Source organism: Diachasmimorpha longicaudata, chromosome 3 (assembly GCF_034640455.1).
Source record: "Diachasmimorpha longicaudata isolate KC_UGA_2023 chromosome 3, iyDiaLong2, whole genome shotgun sequence".
In the NCBI taxonomy this organism is placed as follows: Eukaryota; Metazoa; Arthropoda; class Insecta; order Hymenoptera; family Braconidae; genus Diachasmimorpha; species Diachasmimorpha longicaudata.
The window spans coordinates 4354352-4372366 of NC_087227.1; the positions used below are offsets into that span (position 1 = coordinate 4354352).

The window sequence follows — 18015 nt, forward strand, 5'->3', positions numbered from 1 at the left end:
CTTTTTCTTTATTGTATACCCACAATATTGTAAAAAAATAAATTCTTTATTTTTTGTCAAAACTAAAAACCCATGAACCCTTATCATCAATAGTCTGACACAATATTCTATTATTCCTGCAGCTCAGCTAATAGATAAAAACAGTTTACGTAGTACATGTTTTAATCTTTATAAAAACATTTGTAATTACTAAATCATCAAATCGTAAATATACGTTCCCAGTAAATGGCCTCAATAAAGTCCCTAAACCTTTGGAAGTCTATCGCTCCAATCTGCCGACTCTTCAGTATTTCAAGGACCTGTCCTTGAGATACCTCTCAATGACTTAATCCCTTAATTACTTAATCAATTCAGTTCTAAAACTCACATTAGGCGAGTAACACCTGAAAAAAATGAAGAAATTCAGTCAAGAATGTTATTTACAAAATATCCGAAAAACCAATAAAATTTTCTGAGAAATTTATGAAATTTCTCTATTAAATGTTTTTATGCATAAAGTTCTACGAGTTATTTTCCTTGATCCGTTTCCTTCACATATTTAGAACCATTTTTTTCCTTCCGACTTGAATTTTCCCGTCCATAAATATTCACCCCCTGCCAAACGCGGAAATAAGCCGAGAATTTCCGATCATTTCCGATGAAAAGTGAGGTTAGAAAAACAAAAACATGCCTGTCGCGTGTTCCTCAAAGTGTGGAAAAAATGCGATTCTCAAGGTAAATTTTATCAATAAATACATAATAAATAAATTCAATTTACCTAATTAATAATACACTACTGAAAAGCTTTACTTTGCTAACAGAGACCGAAAACTGGCGATGCCCTCTGCAAAGAGTGCTTCTTCTATGCCTTCGAGACCGAGATTCATCACACAATTGTCAAAGGAAAATTATTTAAACCCGAGAGTAAAGTGGCCATTGGAGCATCTGGAGGAAAAGATTCGACGGTTCTGGCTTATGTCCTCAAATTATTGAACGACAGGTACAATTATGGCTTGGATTTATTCTTGTTGTCTATCGACGAAGGAATCACTGGTGAGTCATTCGTGTTCTTTATTTTCTTTTTCGGAAAATTTTGATAACCGAACCGATCTTGAATTTATTCGTAAAACAAATAGAACACTAAAAATCGCTGTAAATTTTCGAAAATTTCGATTCGATTTGGTTGAAATTTCATCTGATGAATCATCCCCACATCGTCTACTACAACTCCTGATTGTTAGGATAGTATTGTTAATAATCAAATAAACTTTTTTTAAACTAAAATAAACTAAAATCGAACACAATTGTGTTCTCGGAATCCAACTCTTGAGGAGAGAGGTGAAGTTTTTTTTCAATGTTTAATTTATTGATAACTAATTTGTCAATTTTACAATAGAGAAATAAAAAAATTTACTGTCACTAGCTAGTTCTAGTGTAAAATATTCCGAGGCTAATTTTGTACGCGATAATTCCCTGTCCACAATTATTTAATGAAATTCTTCCTTAAAATGATCCATTATCATTATTGTAGCATTATAGTTCCTTCATTCTATCACCTTGCCAGGAGTTTCATATAAATATCATATTTTTAAATAATTTTTCATTGCATTCTTCAGGCTATAGAGACGACAGTTTGAAGACAGTCGAGCAAAACAGAGATGACTATCAAATGCCCTTGAAAATTCTATCATACAAGGATTTATACGGGTGGACAATGGATGAAATAGTTGCCCAGGTACTTGGAAAATTTATCATAACTAGCTGAAAAAGTTATTAACAATTTTATCTCTGTCAGGGCCCAGATATTTCCATATACCAGCCTTATCCGTACGGCTTTTCATTTGATTTTTTTATCTACAGAACTACATAATTTCATACTGCTTTGTTATCACTCTGAGATACTCAAAAATTATTGACGTATATTTTATGATAACTGGAAAAAACACGGAATATTTTCAAAAAGACTTTCTAATGAATATGGAAAAATGAGTGAGGAGAGACAACGATGAAAGATGTGCAATTCCCATCATCAACATCGATCGGGAGGGCGGGGGCAATGCCGAATATTGCAATAAATTATTTTTAAAAACCCTCTTTAAAAAAGTTCGCAATAACTTCTGGATTTCTCAATTCTATTTCCATGATGGAATAATCTCCAGTCGCGACAAAAAACTTGAAAAATTATATTGTCAATCAGTTATCACTTGAAATGGTTCCTCCGAGGAACTGTCAAGAACAAGGACAGTTTGAAGTGACAGCTAAATGACAATAGAATTTTTAATCAAGTTTTTGTCGTCTGTGTTCAATATTCCATAATAAAAGTGGACACAGAAATTGAGAAATTGAAAAACAAAATTTTAAGCGTCTTTCTTTGATTAAAGACGTTCAAAGTATTGAAAGAGTTAGCATTCCATTCTTCTCCCCCCCCCCCCCTTAACACTGGATGGCCATCATTTATCATGATAGTTAGTCATTTGTAATTTCGGTAATTATTTAGTACATTCACATTTGAACGAACCAAATAATTACTCCTATTTCCTCCCTCTATCCAATTATTCCTCAATATTAATTAAAAACGCTTTTTGAAGACATTCCCAATTTTTTCTAGTATTTAAAAATATATTTAGATTTTTTAGGAAACTTACAGTGAGAAAAAAATTGAGTTTAAAATGACATGACTTTGTTAGCAACAAAATCAAACGAAAAACGATGTAGAGAACGTTCGGAAAGGAGTTTAGGTGGCCCATACTTTGTAATCATTTTACAACTGTGATTGAACATAATTTCAATCTACTGAATACGTTTAATTTCTTCTAATATTTTCAGATTGGTAGAAAAAATAACTGCACCTTTTGCGGGGTATTTAGGAGGCAGGCACTGGACAGGGGGGCCCAGCTCCTCAACGTGGACTGCATCGCGACTGGTCATAATGCCGATGACATTGCCGAGACAGTCCTGATGAATATACTCAGGGGAGACATTGCAAGGCTCTCCAGGTGTACTTCGATAATAACTGTAATTATGAATTCACTTTGTTCTTCCGGGAAAACAATATTTGACATCTGCCGATTCACTCCTCGAATTTCCTACAATATCCAGCAGAATTTCGTACATCTTTTTTCAAGTCTTTCATTAGAAGAAAAACAAATCGTTGAAAAATTATGAATCCAAAAGCGTTAGATGACAGTGAGTTGCTGTACGTAATTTATACATTAGGCGACTATTTAATTAATTTTTCAGAAGAAAAATCAATTAAACAGAAGAGTATACGAAATGATATAATTGAGAAAATGCTCTAGCATTTAGTCTTTGCTCAAAAAATTTACGTGAATATTTTATTTATGTTATTTATTCAGTTTATCTAATTTATTTTTGTTACTTACTGAGTAATTGGTTCATTTTAAACACTTCTCTATAAAAGAATGTCTGGTATATCTCAATAAATATCGAATAAATTCCAACATAGTGAACTGAGAAACTTGATTCAATTAAAAATATTTGACGTGATGCATTTCTAATAAAATGTACCAACAAATCTTTTATTGGGAATTTTGTTTAAGAAATTTCGTTGTTGTGATGCCTTTCCTCAGGTGAATAAAGCTCCTGTTATTATTCTAATGTATGTTGAACCGATGAGTAACAGCCACGTCCAATTATTCTCCTTTTCAGTGCGGTGCAGATACGATAATGCGTTGCAAGCCCTTGAAATACACTTATGAAAAGGAAATAGTGATGTACGCGTATTTTAAAAAACTCGTGTACTTCTCAACGGAGTGTGTCTTCGCCCCAAATGCATACAGAGGACATGCTAGGACATTCCTGAAGGATCTGGAGAAAATTCGACCGTCTTCGATCATCGATATCATTCACTCCGGGGAGAGGATGGTTGTCGACACCGAAGGTGTCACGATGCCCGTGAGGAGAAACTGCAGTCGTTGTGGATTCGTCTCTAGTCAGGAGGTCTGCAAAGCTTGCATTTTATTAGAGGGACTCAACAGGGGACTTCCCAAGCTGGGAATTGGAAAGTCGCAGAAGGCTTTGCAAATAGTCACCTCTAAGATCTCGTCGGATCTAATTTAATCTTCAATTGTTAGGATATATCTAGGACAAATTGTAAAAGATATTATTTTTATAGACGGACAAAACAGCGGATAAATAAACCGATTGATTGGTTTTTTAAATTTCCGTGAGGTGGAATTAATTTGATCTATTGTTGCTTATTTGCTTGTTTACTCCATCTGAACCGAGATCATGTAGATTCGAGACAGTTCATCCCTGGCCATTATTGGCTAAATAAAAATTTGCATAGTGTTGATATTTTTTAAAACATTTGCTTCTTATAATCGACTAATAGAACTTGCTTTCCAAATGGGGAATTATCTTTTACGAAGTGCCAAAAAAATCTTTGATTTTTTCACCTCCAATGATCAAAAAATCAGATATTAATTTTTGACTACAATGAAGTGTTAATTTTTGTATCAGACAGAGCATTAACTTCTGATTTCTCAACTTTTATTTTTGAATAACAAACTTAAATGGAGGAAAAAATTGCAATTCCAAATGTCGTCGGACAATTGTCTAAAAATTTTGTGTAGTTTTCGATGATCGTTGAATTTACGAAACGAGTAGAGCTACTTTGCCTACAATGACACTATCAATGTCTAAAGTGACACGATACAAATGCTTCCTAACTACTGACCCTGCAATTTTCCTTAGCAGTACAGCGTGACCCCTAAGGATCCAAAAGTTTCTCAAAATTCTCGTTGAGCTCAGTCACCATCGGACTAAATTAAATACCTGGGTTTCAAACCCAAGTGGAAGGGCTGAAATTTTTAAAAAATCATAACGTAGAAAAATCTGATATCTGGTGTATAACGAAACGACTGACACAATTTTCAATATTTTTTATATTTCTGTCATGAATTGTTCCAATGTTTTCATCTCTCTGACAACATTTGAAGAGATGGGGAAGAAAATGCACTCACTTTCCATTCACGGAGCTTTTCTTTCCTAAATAAATTTTGGCTAATCTTCCCCACTTCGTGAAGAGAATTAATACGTCAAGGAAACCAGAAAAAAATACTCCTGAAAAATCAAAGGTCTCCCTTATCTCCTAGATTGAAGGCCCCTGTCATACCTTTCGATAACAAAAAATGAATTGCAGGCCCTAGTTTTGAATAACAAAATCGTCTCAACTCTCCGTTCACCTGAGGCAGTGACAACCTTCGATAGAATTCTCATACAAGCCTTATTATCATTAAAATTAATCAACGAAAACTGATCAACAGAAATCAGTAAAATTTTATCAAATGATGTAGGCAGCATTTTTTTGCTCTATAGGTGCCCTGCAGACTGGGCAATCGTTTTCAATGCCATCAGAGCAGTCCTCACAGAGGCAAACATGCCCACAAGGAAGTAAAATAATTTCTCTGGGGTTTGTCCTGCAAACAACGCAGAGTTGATCGTCCCTGAGGTCCTTTTCTCTCATCCTCTGTCTACGCTCTTTCCTAGACTCAGCTAGACTTCTTCTGAGCTGCTCTGAGAGTCTCTGCTCCTCCCGATCCTTCCAGTACCGCCTGATGACAATTCCACCGATGACTAGACCAATTGCTCCGAACATGAGGCACAAGTAGCGATAAATACGCCGACGTTCGTCGAGCTTACGAAGAAGAGAACTCACGGACATTGTTGTGAGGTAAAAGGGAGTGTTGAGGGGAGGTTGGAGTATGAGTTTGTCTGGGGATTCGGGGGAGGTCGAGAGCTCACCTAGAGCTGTAATGGTGACACCCTCGCGGAGCATCTCTTCGGTTGACTGGACACCCCTTTGACGGACACCTTGAACAATTGATAATGGAGATGGTTTCATTCTGCCCCACCTTCATAATTTTTAACTAAAACTTTTCGAAAAACCGTTTCTTTGGAGATATTTACCAGTAAAAAATTCCCAGATGTGATCAGCTATCGTAGGTGCGCTGGGCTTGAACTCGTCAGAGATAACGTCCATGTCGAGAATTTGAGCAGAAAGGGGTTCCAGAATCTCTACACTGTTTTTCCCTTGTCTCAGGGCAAACGGAACGGTATTATAGAGCTCCTGCATCGTCCTCTCCTGATCAGACCTTTAAAATCAAATTCATTCAACTAATTAAATTGATTAATTACAGTAGAATCTCGATTATCCGAGGCGCCGGCCTGGCTCGGATAATACGGAAAACCCGGATAAAACGGATGGAGCCGTCGAATAAACTTGTTGCAACATGTTTTGAGCGCAAATACAACAGTTCTCCTTCGACAATCAATGGAAGGACATCGTTATGTCACAAAAAAGGAAAAAAATCCTAGTGAGTGTTGAAAAGAAATTAGAAGCAATAAGGAGATTGGATGCAGGGGAAATTATTAGAAATGTCGCGTCCGATTATGATGTTGGAAAAACGACCGTACGGGATTGGCGACGAAATCGATCTAATCTGGTACAATTTGCGAGAAAATCGGACGATGCGGGGTCGAATCGTAAATCGATGAAGTCCGCAGAATATGATAAAATTGACAAAGCCTTATTCCTATGGGTCATTCAACTTATGGTGCATTCATATTTCCTTCAGCCGCATTAGTGACAGGTGACATTTCATTTAGCCATGCTTTCTATACCAAATATTAAGCTGTCAATACACTTTAACTTTTCTATCCTTTTATCACTAAATTTCACTTCGCCATTGAAAAATTAATAAAAAATAATTGATAATTTAGAATTTTTAATTTTATCCGTGTTATACGAGTTTTCAGGTATTCGAGGTATCCTTTCCCAACATTACCTTGGATAATCGAGATTATACTGTAATGTCATTCGAGTCAGCACGAAACAAATTGTTCAGAGAATTCTATTGAAGTAATATTTACTCTCTTATTAATCCTTATTCTTTATCCTCTTGTTTACATTTATTTTATAAATATTTATTCTCTTACTTAGTCAGCTAATGCATTACTAATTTTCCTTCCACCCCTCTCCCATTTCGAGCTACCACGATATGTATAATGTACAGAGATGTAGAAGGATTTACCAAAAGCCAGCTGTCGTTCTGGCGACCACATGCTCCTTAACCGAAAGTTTTTGAACAACTCCTGAGATGGATTTATCATGTATTCCATACAGAGGCTTTCCAATGGCTGAGACTGGTCCTCTGAGGGCTACGTATCCTATTTTATTATCTGGTCTCTCCTTCACGACAAGTTTCAGGTTCTCACTGAGGTCGTAGACTTCTGCATTCTAGAAACATTCAAAAGGATTGAAGAGAGCAAAAGCATTTTGATCATAATTTTAACAACAATTACGTTTGTTCGAGTGTTCGTTCACTTTTAGTTATGAATACTCTGTCAAATTTGTGAAAAAAAATTAAATTATTGACATTTTCGGCCAAATTATCAATGTTATATACATATGTATACATATATAACATTATATACATATACATCCGTGAATATATGTTATATATTCATATGTTAATAGCGCAAAAACCGTGGATTCGACCCCCTCTGGAGTCATTTTTTTAGTGTAATCGCGCATACATATTATATATTATATATTATATATTTTATACTATATACATACACAGTAAACCAGCCCTTTCCGGGGGATATACGTACATAGGTATGTAGAAGAGAAATAGATCAGTCATAAAAATATCATCTTTTTTTTAATGGAAGGATTGAATTTACCAAACCAAGTCATTTTTTGTACAGTCCTTTATGTTTAGGTGTATTCGTGTTAGGCTTATGGGTCTGCCTCTTTCAATTTTTACTAAATGGTTTACTAAATGATAAAGACACCTGGGGGCATTTGTGTAACAAAAAGTCAGTCGTCAGTACTGTCAGAGACTGAGTAATGAGAATCCTTGAAATCTTGTTTTTCTTTCATCAAAATGTATTTTCAATTGAATAACACTAATTACTGCTAAGAATTACAGATCGTAAATCAAATCGTAAAATTACTCCTTCTCGAAAAGGTAGAGAATATGTCTCGCAAGAAAAATTGTCGAGTTATTAAGATTTATTAATCAAAACTTTGGGTGCAAAGTACGAAGATTTTTGAAAAATTAAATGCGTCCCTGTCCATCGACCCAGATTTTAATAAATTTTGAAAATTCTGAAAATAATTGAAGATATAAAAATAAGGAAGCGCCTGTTAAGCTGTAAAAAACTGATTTATATACCTTGACAGCTTTCATAGAATTTCGACAATGAAAATATTGCTTCAAGCATATTCCGAAGATCAAACTATCGAACCCAAGTGCCAGGGCCTCCCCGAGGTACTCCATGATCCTTAAAAATCCTTGGAAATGTCTCGATTCCCAGTGAAATCGTCTAACCTCAAAAGTTGACAATTGCCACCGAAACCTTAGAGAAAAAATATTATTTCCTCCTTCAAATGACAAGATTTTCCCAAGAATTATATTTATTCACTTCCACTAACCTGAAGGTACAGTCTACCCCTAAAAATCCTCGAAACTCCAAAGGAACAGTCCTCAACGTTTGCTGTCAATTTATTTTTCTCCTCGAGATTGAAAATTGTAGAATTACTGAAAAATCAATGGTTCATTTTCTAAATAATATTTTTGAATTATTTACTGAAATTTTGAAGGAATCCCAGTCATCCCTGGGATCCACTCAATCCCGAAAAGTATTGCCGGAAAAAGAAAAACAATTTTGACAATTTCTGTTAAGATCTCGTCGATAAAATAGACATTTTATTTGTTAGCGGAAGATCTCCAGACCTAACATTATTCGAAAAATTTTCATTCACTATTTCATTCCTCGAAAAGCGGAATATATAACCATTTTGCCCAACGAAGTGAACTCAACTCATTACTTATGTATTTTATGAGACTTCATAGAGATTTATGTAACAGTGGCTGGGAGTAAGTCTAGTATTTGCAGCAGACAAAAATTGTTGCAATACTTTTTATTCTTAGAACCTCCACTTTACCCCTCTTTTCTAATAAAATTCAATTGTCCACACTTGGTTCAAATTGTATTCGATAAAAAAGGTATTCACTTCGTCGACCAATGGAAATTTTCCTCTCCTCTCCATCACCGGAAGTCTCCAACACTCGTTCGTCCTCCCCTAACCTCTCGGTGAGTACCGTACCCGAAAAACTGATAAAAACTGCCGATAGAAAATCTACAATTGATCAATTAACTGTTTCACTTTCTCTAGATTAATCGAGTGTGTTGTAGTGATTGATCTAATGGCGTCGTTAACCACTGTCAGACTGTTGTCGAGGAGCACCGGGTGCATCAGGGGAATCAATGCAACGGGAATTAGAGCACGGAGCCAGGCACTCCTGGCCTCTGCTAATGGATCCAGACTCATTCACAGCAATTTCAGAGAGTCCAAGACGCTCCTTACATCCACCAATGTTCAGGTAATTTTCACACTTATTTTACCTCCTCCAGGGTTTCATCGACAAGGGTAGTGGTTGTAGTTATTACGTAATAACAGTGGCGTCAAAACATTTTTAAGATTTTTTTTTTAATTTCATGGTATTTTGATTTTTTTCAAAGAGTTGAGGGTGAATTGTAATACTGTGGACTGCAGGAGCATGACAATTATAATTTTACCACGAGGACTTTTCGTAAATTTTAACATTTTTTGCTCTGAAACAAAGTTTTTTTCTCGTCGAGGGCTGGAGGAGCTTTAAATACAGTAGTGAGAGGTAAAAATTGGGGAACTCACTTGTAAAAAAAATATTTTGAAAGACTCTCAATCAAACGATTTTGTAGAAAAAATGTGAGTTTATAAGATACAGCGCAGTCAAAAATTGTGAATTTTACAGCAATGAAATGAACAAAGATCCACAAATGGCTTTTCCTCTTAGGGTATTTCCGTAGAAATGAACCGATTCCATGATTGTTTACACTTTTAATAGATAATATTCCTGATATTCTCTAGCTCTTGAAAAAAATCGACCTATGGAAACTTCTCCATTGTTTAACCTCTTGAAAATACAGTTTTACGATATTTTTAAGAAATCACCCCATCGTAGATAACATGTTCCGAATCAGTTTCTACGATAGACAACTATAGACAAAAGAAAATTTTGCGAAATAATTTGGTGTTTAATTTGAATAATTAATTGAAAAATACTTTGATTTTTGATCCAGACAGTTAACATCCCTTTCATCAGCAGTATACACTGAAACAAAAAGAAAGGAAATTCATGGCTAAGAAATTCCTTATCACTCAATATTTCACTAAGAAAAATAATCCTCTATTCAGAAAAAACCGTTTTAACGTTATACATTATACATTACATTACTTTGTAATATCAAAAATTCAATTGGAATTGAATTAATTATCGAATTTAATAAAATAGAATTTAATAGAATTTAATTGAAAAGTCAATTGGGATTAAATCAATTATCCAATTAAATTTTTTTCCATCTTTGAAAATATGTATAGCTACATATATAATATATAATAATATAATATATACATATTCTATAATATGTTCATTTTATACGTTTTATAGATAATACATACACATATTTGCGGGCGGGGGAACACTACTTTCCGCCCTCGAGCCTCAATATACGATATCTCACCGTAGTTTCTCTGAAACGTACCCCAAATCGCGAATCGAATAAAAAATATCGAAGTTCTGTCATTTAAATTTAATTAAAATGAAATTTAATTCGCGTAATTGTCTATTAAGATGTAGAAGAATCAATACACATGGGCAGGCAGTAAATTAAGTCATCAAAAGCCGGTATTTTTTTCATATATATCTTGAAGTGCCAATCATCTCTCCCTCTTTTACCACTCAACAACTTTAGTATTTCAATTTCTCTCCTGAATTCAGGCAATAACAGTAAGAAACGAAGAAACTTGGCCGCCCAAGAAGAAATTAACTACCAATGAAATCGAGGAGAGGGTTTTGAAAATAGTGGCAGCATACGACAAGATATCTACCGATAAGGTGATTATTTACTATAAATAAACAGCGCAAATTGTATTTTTTATGTGCAGGGGCCACGAGTCGAGCAGACACGTTTCTACTGTGGTAAACAACCATTGACACTCGATTTAATTCGGGAAAGGGTTCTCTTGGTCCTCAAACTCTATGACAAAGTTGATGTGAATAAGGTATCATTGACTCGTGGCTCTTATCTCAATTATCATAAATTATTCGTTAATTTTTCAACCCTTCATTTACATTTCATATCGACACTACCAACTCTCGATTGAAGAATCAATAATAAAATTTGGGGTGGAGGAGGGGGTCCAAAACAATTCCACTGTCTAGCCACCCAAAATGCCGACTTCGAACCCTGACATTGAACCCATTTTGCCCCGTTGGTGTAAGAAAAGCGAGAATTATTGATTTTTAAAATTATTATTTTATTATTATAGCTTCTGAACCCTTTCAATTGTTGATTTGAGCTTGAAAAAATGTTCTTCTCCCAGAGGGGATGATTGACGGGGCAAAATGGGATTGTGACCGCGGGCTGAAACGGGAAATTTACGTAGTTTTACCCAGTGGGATTGATCTTTTGGCTACCTCTTCTACGTCCCGAGATGAAGATGATTTTGTGAGAAAATAATTTTTGCTCAGCTATCACTGGACTCGCATTTCATGAATGATCTGGGTCTTGACTCCCTGGATCATGTGGAGGTCATCATGGCCATAGAGGATGACTTTGGATTCGAGATACCCGACATGGATGCTGAGAAACTCATGAAACCAGGGGATATTGTACGCTACATTGCTGATAAGGAAGACATCTATGAGTAGAAATTAATTTTCAATAAATTTTCTTTTTTTCATAAATAACCAAATATAAAAAGAATGCTTTGATCTTAGTGCGGTATCATCTCAACTGGATTCCTTTTTCTTCTGTACATAGAATAAATAAAGCGTACGTGTCGTTAGAATTATATTTATGGATTTTTATTCATTTTTTACTTCATTTGTCTCCATTCAGTCATATAATTATTTTAACTATTATCTGTTCATTTTGATTGTTTTATGTAATTGGTGATAACTTTGGATTAAATTAATGGATTTTGAGGAGTCTAATCTCATCTCGAAGGAGGTGAATCTCATTTTAAAACTAGACATCACAGCATTAATTAGGTGTAATTATTGCTGGGTAATACCTCACAATAAACTCGCTAATGATTTTCAGTTTAAGGTTGGTAAAGAAGAATTGTTGGAATGTTACCGACGAAATCTGCCGATGAAAATGATTCCTAAGATCGAGGTATGGGGACTGTAATCAATAAGGCAGATTTAGTTATAAATCATTTTCTGACTCCTTAATTTTGCTCCACTTGCCCTTACATCTTGTTTCATCAATTGTGCACCCTTATACTCTCTACTAAAGGTCTATAGTGCGTCACGTCCCTCAGAAGCAGAGGCTTACACAAGTTTCAGAACCGAGTGCTATCAGTCGATGAATTACCTGGGAGGAGGGTAACTGATAATAAAGTCAAGTCGATAAGTGATTTTGAAATCTTCTTCATCAGCCCTTTCAACAAGTGACACCACACTAGGCATTCGAAATAAAAAATTTTGAGTGAATGTAATTTCGGTTTGATTACAATTGTAAAGAACACCTGCTACAGTTTTGTGGAAAGTGCAGTGAATTATCCGTTTTTATTCTGAGATAATTTCAGAATAAAACATTCTATAATTTAGATTTGTGAGTCGTAATACGCATTAAAGCATTGAGTTTGCCGGTATCCTGATTGAATCGCCAATTCGAACTCGGGAAATATGGTCTCAGGCCTCAAAATACTCTTATATCAAATACTCAAAATATTCTTATGAATCCCATGGCCATTTGTAATTGAAAAGGGAATAGAAATAATTTTATTCCGTGTCCACAGGTGACACAATCGGCGACGCCAATTCGCGAATTCCCTTGGAATGTTGGAATTCCCCAAAACATTTGAACCGATCTTCCATTGGATGCAGCTGAACCTGAAGATCAAGTAATTGATATGATTACTTCCTTCAACTAGACCTTCAGACCTTTTTCATAGGTTTTTCCTGAGGACTCTGTCAATGCTGTGTTTTTTCTTAAAACATCCCAAGTTCGTGAGCATTTCCCTGACATCCCGAAGAGTACACTTCAACCAAAACTGCATTTCCCATGTGATCTCTGCTTCAGATATCGAATTTCTCTGATGATCATTCTGAATGTGTTGATTTTCCCATGGAAACAAAGAAAAGCTATTTTTTACTGAGGGGAAAAAATTGGTTGGATTATAGCGTTTATCGATCCCAGGGTGAACAGGTGCGATGGGGTCACTGCAGTGAGACTACAGTGGTAGTTTTGGTTATTAATTTATCTACCTGATCAGGTGAATTTCTTTGGCGACTGGACGACTTCCGTGGAATGCTAAAGACTAATTTGAACTATGGACAATTACACGATCACTGGTCGGATTGGAGAAGGTGCTCATGGGTTGGTGCTGAAGGCAACTGACAATTCTACGGGAAAGGAAGTTGCCTTGAAGAAAGTATTGTTGAAGCGGATTGACGACGGATTGCCTGTTTCGATAATTCGGGAGGTTAAGACACTCCAGGAACTCGATCATCCTTATGTAAATATTTAATATTCATTCATTTTTCATTTCTGTTATTCGATTTTTTTGCCATTCCAATAGTTCCCTTGGGGAGCGAAACTGCTATATTTTTTCACGTAAATTTTATCAAACGTTTCTTAGATAAAAAATATGAAGATGAGAAGATATCGGCAATAATTCTTCATTTTGAACGAGTCACAAAACGTCAAACGTACAATTGATCCCTTTCCAAATTCCACCTAAATCAGTGGTTTCAGCAATACTTTGGAATGATATCTGTCAGGACAAAACTCATCTCACAGTAACATTCAAGGACTGAATGTCATTATTTGTTATTCAGATCATCAAATTGTTGGATGCTTTCCCATCGGGTTTTGACTTCGTTATGGTCTTCAATTATATGCCATCTGGTCTCTGGGAACTCCTGAAGGACAGTGATAGGCCTCTCACCTCACCAATGAAGAAATGTTACATGAAAATGTTGCTAGAAGGAGTTGCATACATGCACGAGAGAAATATAATTCACAGGGTGAGGAAAATTATTTTTCCAATCGATATTCAAAGTCCAAAAAGGTCATAAAGTCCAACGAACATTTCTTTTCCCTCAGAAAAAATAGTTTTTCATTGTTTGCATTGGAAAACCAACACATTGACAATGGGAACTACAGAGATTTTATATCTGAAAATAAGTTCGTATGAGATCAGAAGTTTTGGTTGAACAATAAACAAATTCAACTTGCGTAGAATTAATTGTTATAGAATTAATTAATAATTAATATCAGGATGCAAGGACTATTTATCACTGTTCACTTGGATATATTTCTCTTTATCCACGTGAACATTTTCAGAGAAGTGAACGTTAAACATTTATATTGATTTTTGATGCGTTCAGGATTTGAAACCAGCTAATTTATTGATCGACGACAATGGGGTCCTGAAAATAGCTGATTTTGGATTGGCAAGATTGATGTGGGAGGAATACACAAGGCCATACTCTCATCAAGTAGCAACAAGATGGTATCGAGCTCCGGAATTATTATATGGATCGAAATTATATTCATCATCCATTGACATGTGGTCGATAGGTTGCATTATTGCTGAGATGATTAATAATTCTCCGCTGTTCCCGGTGAGTAAATTGTCCAAAGTAATAGGAGCTGCTCATCATGCTGAATGGAAATAATTTAATGTTTGTTGTTCTTCACGAGTATTTGGAGTGATCTAGACGGTTTCGCTTGCATCTTCTAAGTTGTTTCCAGGCTCGTATGAACCCGGTTTGTTTGGGTTCATTATGACACGGAACGCCTCCAGCCGGTCCAAATATCCAATCGGAAATATGGAGTTAAAATATCCAGTCCGTAACATCCAATTTAAAATAATCCATTTGCGAAAAAAATCAAAATAAAATGTCCACGAACATGAAAGGTCAGTTCCAGGACGCCCAAAGACATTCTTTCATTCAATTTTGGTATTGTTTAGTCTCCTATTTGTTGTTTATCAATCTTCGTATTTTTTGACATTGTCGATATTCATCTTTTTATCATTCTGTCTTAATTTAACTGGCATTTGACTTGGATGTGTTAATATTCGTGTTGTTGATATCGATTATTTTTGTTCTATTTTTTTTATTTCTCCATTTTTGTAGAGCATCCAAAGGCATTCCTTCCATCAATATTGGTAGTGTTCAATTTTCTATTTTATTTAATCGCACTTCATCGATTTATCAGTCGGTTTGTCAACATTTTCGATACTCCTCTCTTCGTCATTTGCTGCATTGATTTAATTATCATTTGATATGTGTATTCATTGTGATAAATAATAAAGAATAAAAATTATATTATTATTCTTGATATTCATCTTTTTTTGTTCTATTTGTTGGGGTATTTTTAATTTGATATTTAGTCCTGCAAACCTTCGACCAGAGAATTTTCAATTTAGAGTAAATTGTTTTTCACTTCGAAGTTCTATGGAATATTCAGTTTGAAGATTAAATTCGATTTTCATCTGAGTATTATATGTGAAAAATTGTGTGTATTTTGATCCGGTCGATCCTCAGACCTGAGAGTTATGAATTCCTTACCATCACCAACTGAACCAGGCAACCAATTTAAATCCCATCATTTTTTCAATGAAAGATTGGATAATTTATTCTTTTTGTTTTTAAAGGGCGAATCAGATATTGAGCAGCTGGCAATGGTCTTACGACAACTTGGTACGCCAACAGTGGAAACGTGGCCTGATCATCACTCTCTTCCTGATTACAATAAAATAACGTTTCCGTATCAGAAAGGGCAGCTGTGGGAGCAGGTGATACCAGATGCCACTCCAGAAGTTCTGGATCTTATTCGGAATATTTTGCTGTACAACTCATCCAAGCGATTGACAGCAGTTGAAGTAAAATAACGAATTACCAACGAAATTTCATAAACGAATTTGTAAATTTTAATGAAATTTTTGTTATTGTTTCAGGCATTGAAACACAAGTACTTCCACACGAGACCATACGCCTGCTCCATTCTAAGTTTACCGAACCCTCCATATGATCATCGAAATTTACTGCGTCCGAAAGAAATCGATCCTTTAGTCAGACCCACGATTATGTTTGAAGAATTATTAAACATATCTTAATTTGGAAGTGTCTTCATCATCATAAATATGAACTCTGATTAGGAGTAGGTTAGCTGGGTATTATTTGTCTATTCATGAATAATATTCAGTTGTCACTACGAGTCGATTAAATAACCTTGTGACAGGAGCTTAATCATTTCTCTTCAGCATCAGCGATGGAGCATTTGGAATGCAGAAATCAAATTGCAGATGCAAATGAAATACGAGAATTCACGACAGGATTCGAAGCTAAGTTGCGCGCGGAAGAGGACATTTTTAAGAAGATTGAAGAGAAGCTGCCCCGAGTCGTCCTGTGTTCGCCTAAAATCCAGGTAGTGGAACTACCTGGACACTTGATCATCGTCATTGTAAATACAGCGGAGTTGTTATCTGTGTCTTAATTTTCTTCGCAGTACAATTTCGATTGTCCGAGGTAAAGTGGGAAAGGGATACCTCGGATAACCGTAACCTCGTATAAGACGGATAAAACGAAAAATTATAAATTTTCAATTATTTTTTATTAGTTTTCAATGGCGAAGTGAAATTTAGTGATAAAAGGATAGAAAAGTTAAAGTGTATTGACAGCTTAATATTTGGTATAGAAAGCATGGCTAAATGAAATGTCACCTGTCACTAATGAGGCTTAAGGAAATCTGAATGCACCATAAGTTGAATGAACCATAGGAATAAGGCTTTGTCAATTTTATCATATTCTGCGGACTTCATCGATTTACGATTTGATCCCGCATCGTCCGATTTTCTCGCAAATTGTACCAAATTAGATCGATTTCGTCGTCAATCCCGTACGGTCGGTTCTCCAACACCATAATCGGACGCGACATTTCTAATAATTTCCCCTGCATCCAATCTCCTTATTGCTTCTAATTTCTTTTCAACACTCACTAGGATTTTTTTTCCTTTTTTGTGACATGACGATGTCCTTCCATTGATTGTCGAAGGAAAACTGTTGTATTCGCGCTTAAAACAAAAGATTAGCGCACAAAGCATGTTGTAACAAGTTTATTCGGCGGCTCCATCCGTTTTATCCGAGTTTTCCGTGTTATCCGAGCCAGGCCGGCGCCTCGGATAATCGAGATTGTACTGTACTTCTCCATCTCTCTACACTTGTCTCTGCAATTTCCATTCCCTGAGCATTGAGCTAGTCATTTATTAATTTGTTCATAAAATTAGCTGGCACCCAAAACAAGAGGTAACAATAAATTTAATTGAATGTTTGTGAATCCTGGGAGCCCTCGACTCAGGCCGCGTCAGGTGTCGGCAATTATTACTTATCATTGACTAAATAAAATATATCCAACGTAAAGTGCCGGTTTCAATATTTTTGTTTCACTAACTTCTTATTCACCTTTAAAACACTGGGCGCATCTATCCAACTACCATCAATCAAGGATATTGCTAATAAATGGTCTTTGAAGGAAGCATAAGTTACCAGTTTTATATTTTAAATGTTCATCATTTTTCCTAATTAAATGTACACAAATTTCTTGATCTAGTGTCTAGTCATGACGGAACGAAGAGTGAGAGTCGACTATTTGATTTAAATTACGGCAAATCAGATTAGAATTAGATTTTATCCGATCAAACGTTCTCCTTTATCCGTGACACTGTATCGGTATAGTTGCACAGTTATTGTTATTGTTAACATCACAAATGTTAATTGGAACACAAAATTTTCGCGTGTCTTTTACACAGTTTATGAATTGTTCCAAAGGTGGTTTCCGGTTTATTCCATTAACTAGTCTATCGCGAGTCGGCTCTGCGTGCCGAGCCCTTAAGGTACGCGATTTCGTCGGGTGAATTTGCTAACCGATTTCGAAGGGGCA

The 18015-nt window shown here is 35.6% G+C and overlaps 4 protein-coding genes across 11 annotated transcripts; 3 read left to right on the forward strand and 1 right to left on the reverse strand.

Moving 5' to 3' along the window:
- The first annotated feature begins 553 nt into the window (after positions 1 to 553).
- On the forward strand, positions 554 to 6096 carry LOC135160624 (cytoplasmic tRNA 2-thiolation protein 1). The gene is made up of 5 exons (XM_064117354.1): positions 554 to 714; positions 801 to 1032; positions 1596 to 1714; positions 2806 to 2994; positions 3649 to 6096. The coding sequence occupies exons 1-5, from the start codon at positions 667 to 669 to the stop codon at positions 4057 to 4059; spliced, it is 999 nt and encodes a 332-aa protein (XP_063973424.1). The 5' UTR covers positions 554 to 666; the 3' UTR covers positions 4060 to 6096.
- On the reverse strand, positions 4869 to 9161 carry LOC135160623 (mitochondrial E3 ubiquitin protein ligase 1). The gene is made up of 6 exons (XM_064117353.1): positions 9026 to 9161; positions 8444 to 8549; positions 8184 to 8367; positions 7035 to 7240; positions 5911 to 6095; positions 4869 to 5814 (listed from the first exon to the last, which is right to left on the reverse strand). The coding sequence occupies exons 3-6, from the start codon at positions 8286 to 8288 to the stop codon at positions 5285 to 5287; spliced, it is 1026 nt and encodes a 341-aa protein (XP_063973423.1). The 5' UTR covers positions 8289 to 8367; positions 8444 to 8549; positions 9026 to 9161; the 3' UTR covers positions 4869 to 5284.
- A 57-nt stretch (positions 9162 to 9218) lies between these two features.
- On the forward strand, positions 9219 to 11910 carry LOC135160627 (acyl carrier protein, mitochondrial). Of its 2 annotated transcripts, none has more exons than XM_064117367.1 (3): positions 9219 to 9395; positions 10833 to 10949; positions 11586 to 11910. In XM_064117367.1, the coding sequence occupies exons 1-3, from the start codon at positions 9219 to 9221 to the stop codon at positions 11763 to 11765; spliced, it is 474 nt and encodes a 157-aa protein (XP_063973437.1). In that variant the 3' UTR covers positions 11766 to 11910. The 2 variants fall into 2 exon arrangements, with proteins under 2 accessions (XP_063973437.1, XP_063973436.1); XM_064117366.1 differs by lacking the exon at positions 10833 to 10949 and adding an exon at positions 11000 to 11116.
- Positions 11911 to 12485: 575 nt separating this feature from the next.
- LOC135160625 (cyclin-dependent kinase 20-like) lies at positions 12486 to 17860 on the forward strand. 7 transcript variants are annotated; one of them, XM_064117362.1, is made up of 7 exons: positions 12486 to 13069; positions 13147 to 13582; positions 13905 to 14093; positions 14457 to 14693; positions 15731 to 15958; positions 16034 to 16240; positions 16318 to 17860. In XM_064117362.1, the coding sequence occupies exons 2-6, from the start codon at positions 13397 to 13399 to the stop codon at positions 16190 to 16192; spliced, it is 999 nt and encodes a 332-aa protein (XP_063973432.1). In that variant the 5' UTR covers positions 12486 to 13069; positions 13147 to 13396; the 3' UTR covers positions 16193 to 16240; positions 16318 to 17860. The 7 variants fall into 7 exon arrangements, with proteins under 7 accessions (XP_063973432.1, XP_063973433.1, XP_063973430.1 ...); XM_064117363.1 differs by having other exon boundaries at positions 16340 to 17860; XM_064117356.1 differs by having other exon boundaries at positions 12489 to 13069; positions 13147 to 13272; positions 13340 to 13582; positions 16034 to 17860.
- The last annotated feature ends 155 nt before the right edge of the window (positions 17861 to 18015 follow it).

Coding starts and splice junctions, on each gene's coding strand:
- LOC135160627 (XM_064117367.1), top strand. CDS start 9,219: ATGGCGTCGTTAACCACTGTCAGACTGTTGTCGAGGAGCACCGGGTGC. Junction 9,396..10,832: donor TTACATCCACCAATGTTCAG/GTAATTTTCACA, acceptor TCCTGAATTCAG/GCAATAACAGTAAGAAACGA. Junction 10,950..11,585: donor ACAAGATATCTACCGATAAG/GTGATTATTTAC, acceptor ATTTTTGCTCAG/CTATCACTGGACTCGCATTT.
- LOC135160624 (XM_064117354.1), top strand. CDS start 667: ATGCCTGTCGCGTGTTCCTCAAAGTGTGGAAAAAATGCGATTCTCAAG. Junction 715..800: donor GAAAAAATGCGATTCTCAAG/GTAAATTTTATC, acceptor CTTTGCTAACAG/AGACCGAAAACTGGCGATGC. Junction 1,033..1,595: donor TATCGACGAAGGAATCACTG/GTGAGTCATTCG, acceptor TGCATTCTTCAG/GCTATAGAGACGACAGTTTG.
- LOC135160625 (XM_064117362.1), top strand. CDS start 13,397: ATGGACAATTACACGATCACTGGTCGGATTGGAGAAGGTGCTCATGGG. Junction 14,094..14,456: donor AGAGAAATATAATTCACAGG/GTGAGGAAAATT, acceptor TGATGCGTTCAG/GATTTGAAACCAGCTAATTT. Junction 14,694..15,730: donor ATAATTCTCCGCTGTTCCCG/GTGAGTAAATTG, acceptor TTGTTTTTAAAG/GGCGAATCAGATATTGAGCA.
- LOC135160623 (XM_064117353.1), bottom strand. CDS start 8,288: ATGGAGTACCTCGGGGAGGCCCTGGCACTTGGGTTCGATAGTTTGATC. Junction 6,096..7,034: donor AGAACGACAGCTGGCTTTTG/GTAAATCCTTCT, acceptor TTGATTTTAAAG/GTCTGATCAGGAGAGGACGA. Junction 5,815..5,910: donor CATCTGGGAATTTTTTACTG/GTAAATATCTCC, acceptor CAATTGTTCAAG/GTGTCCGTCAAAGGGGTGTC.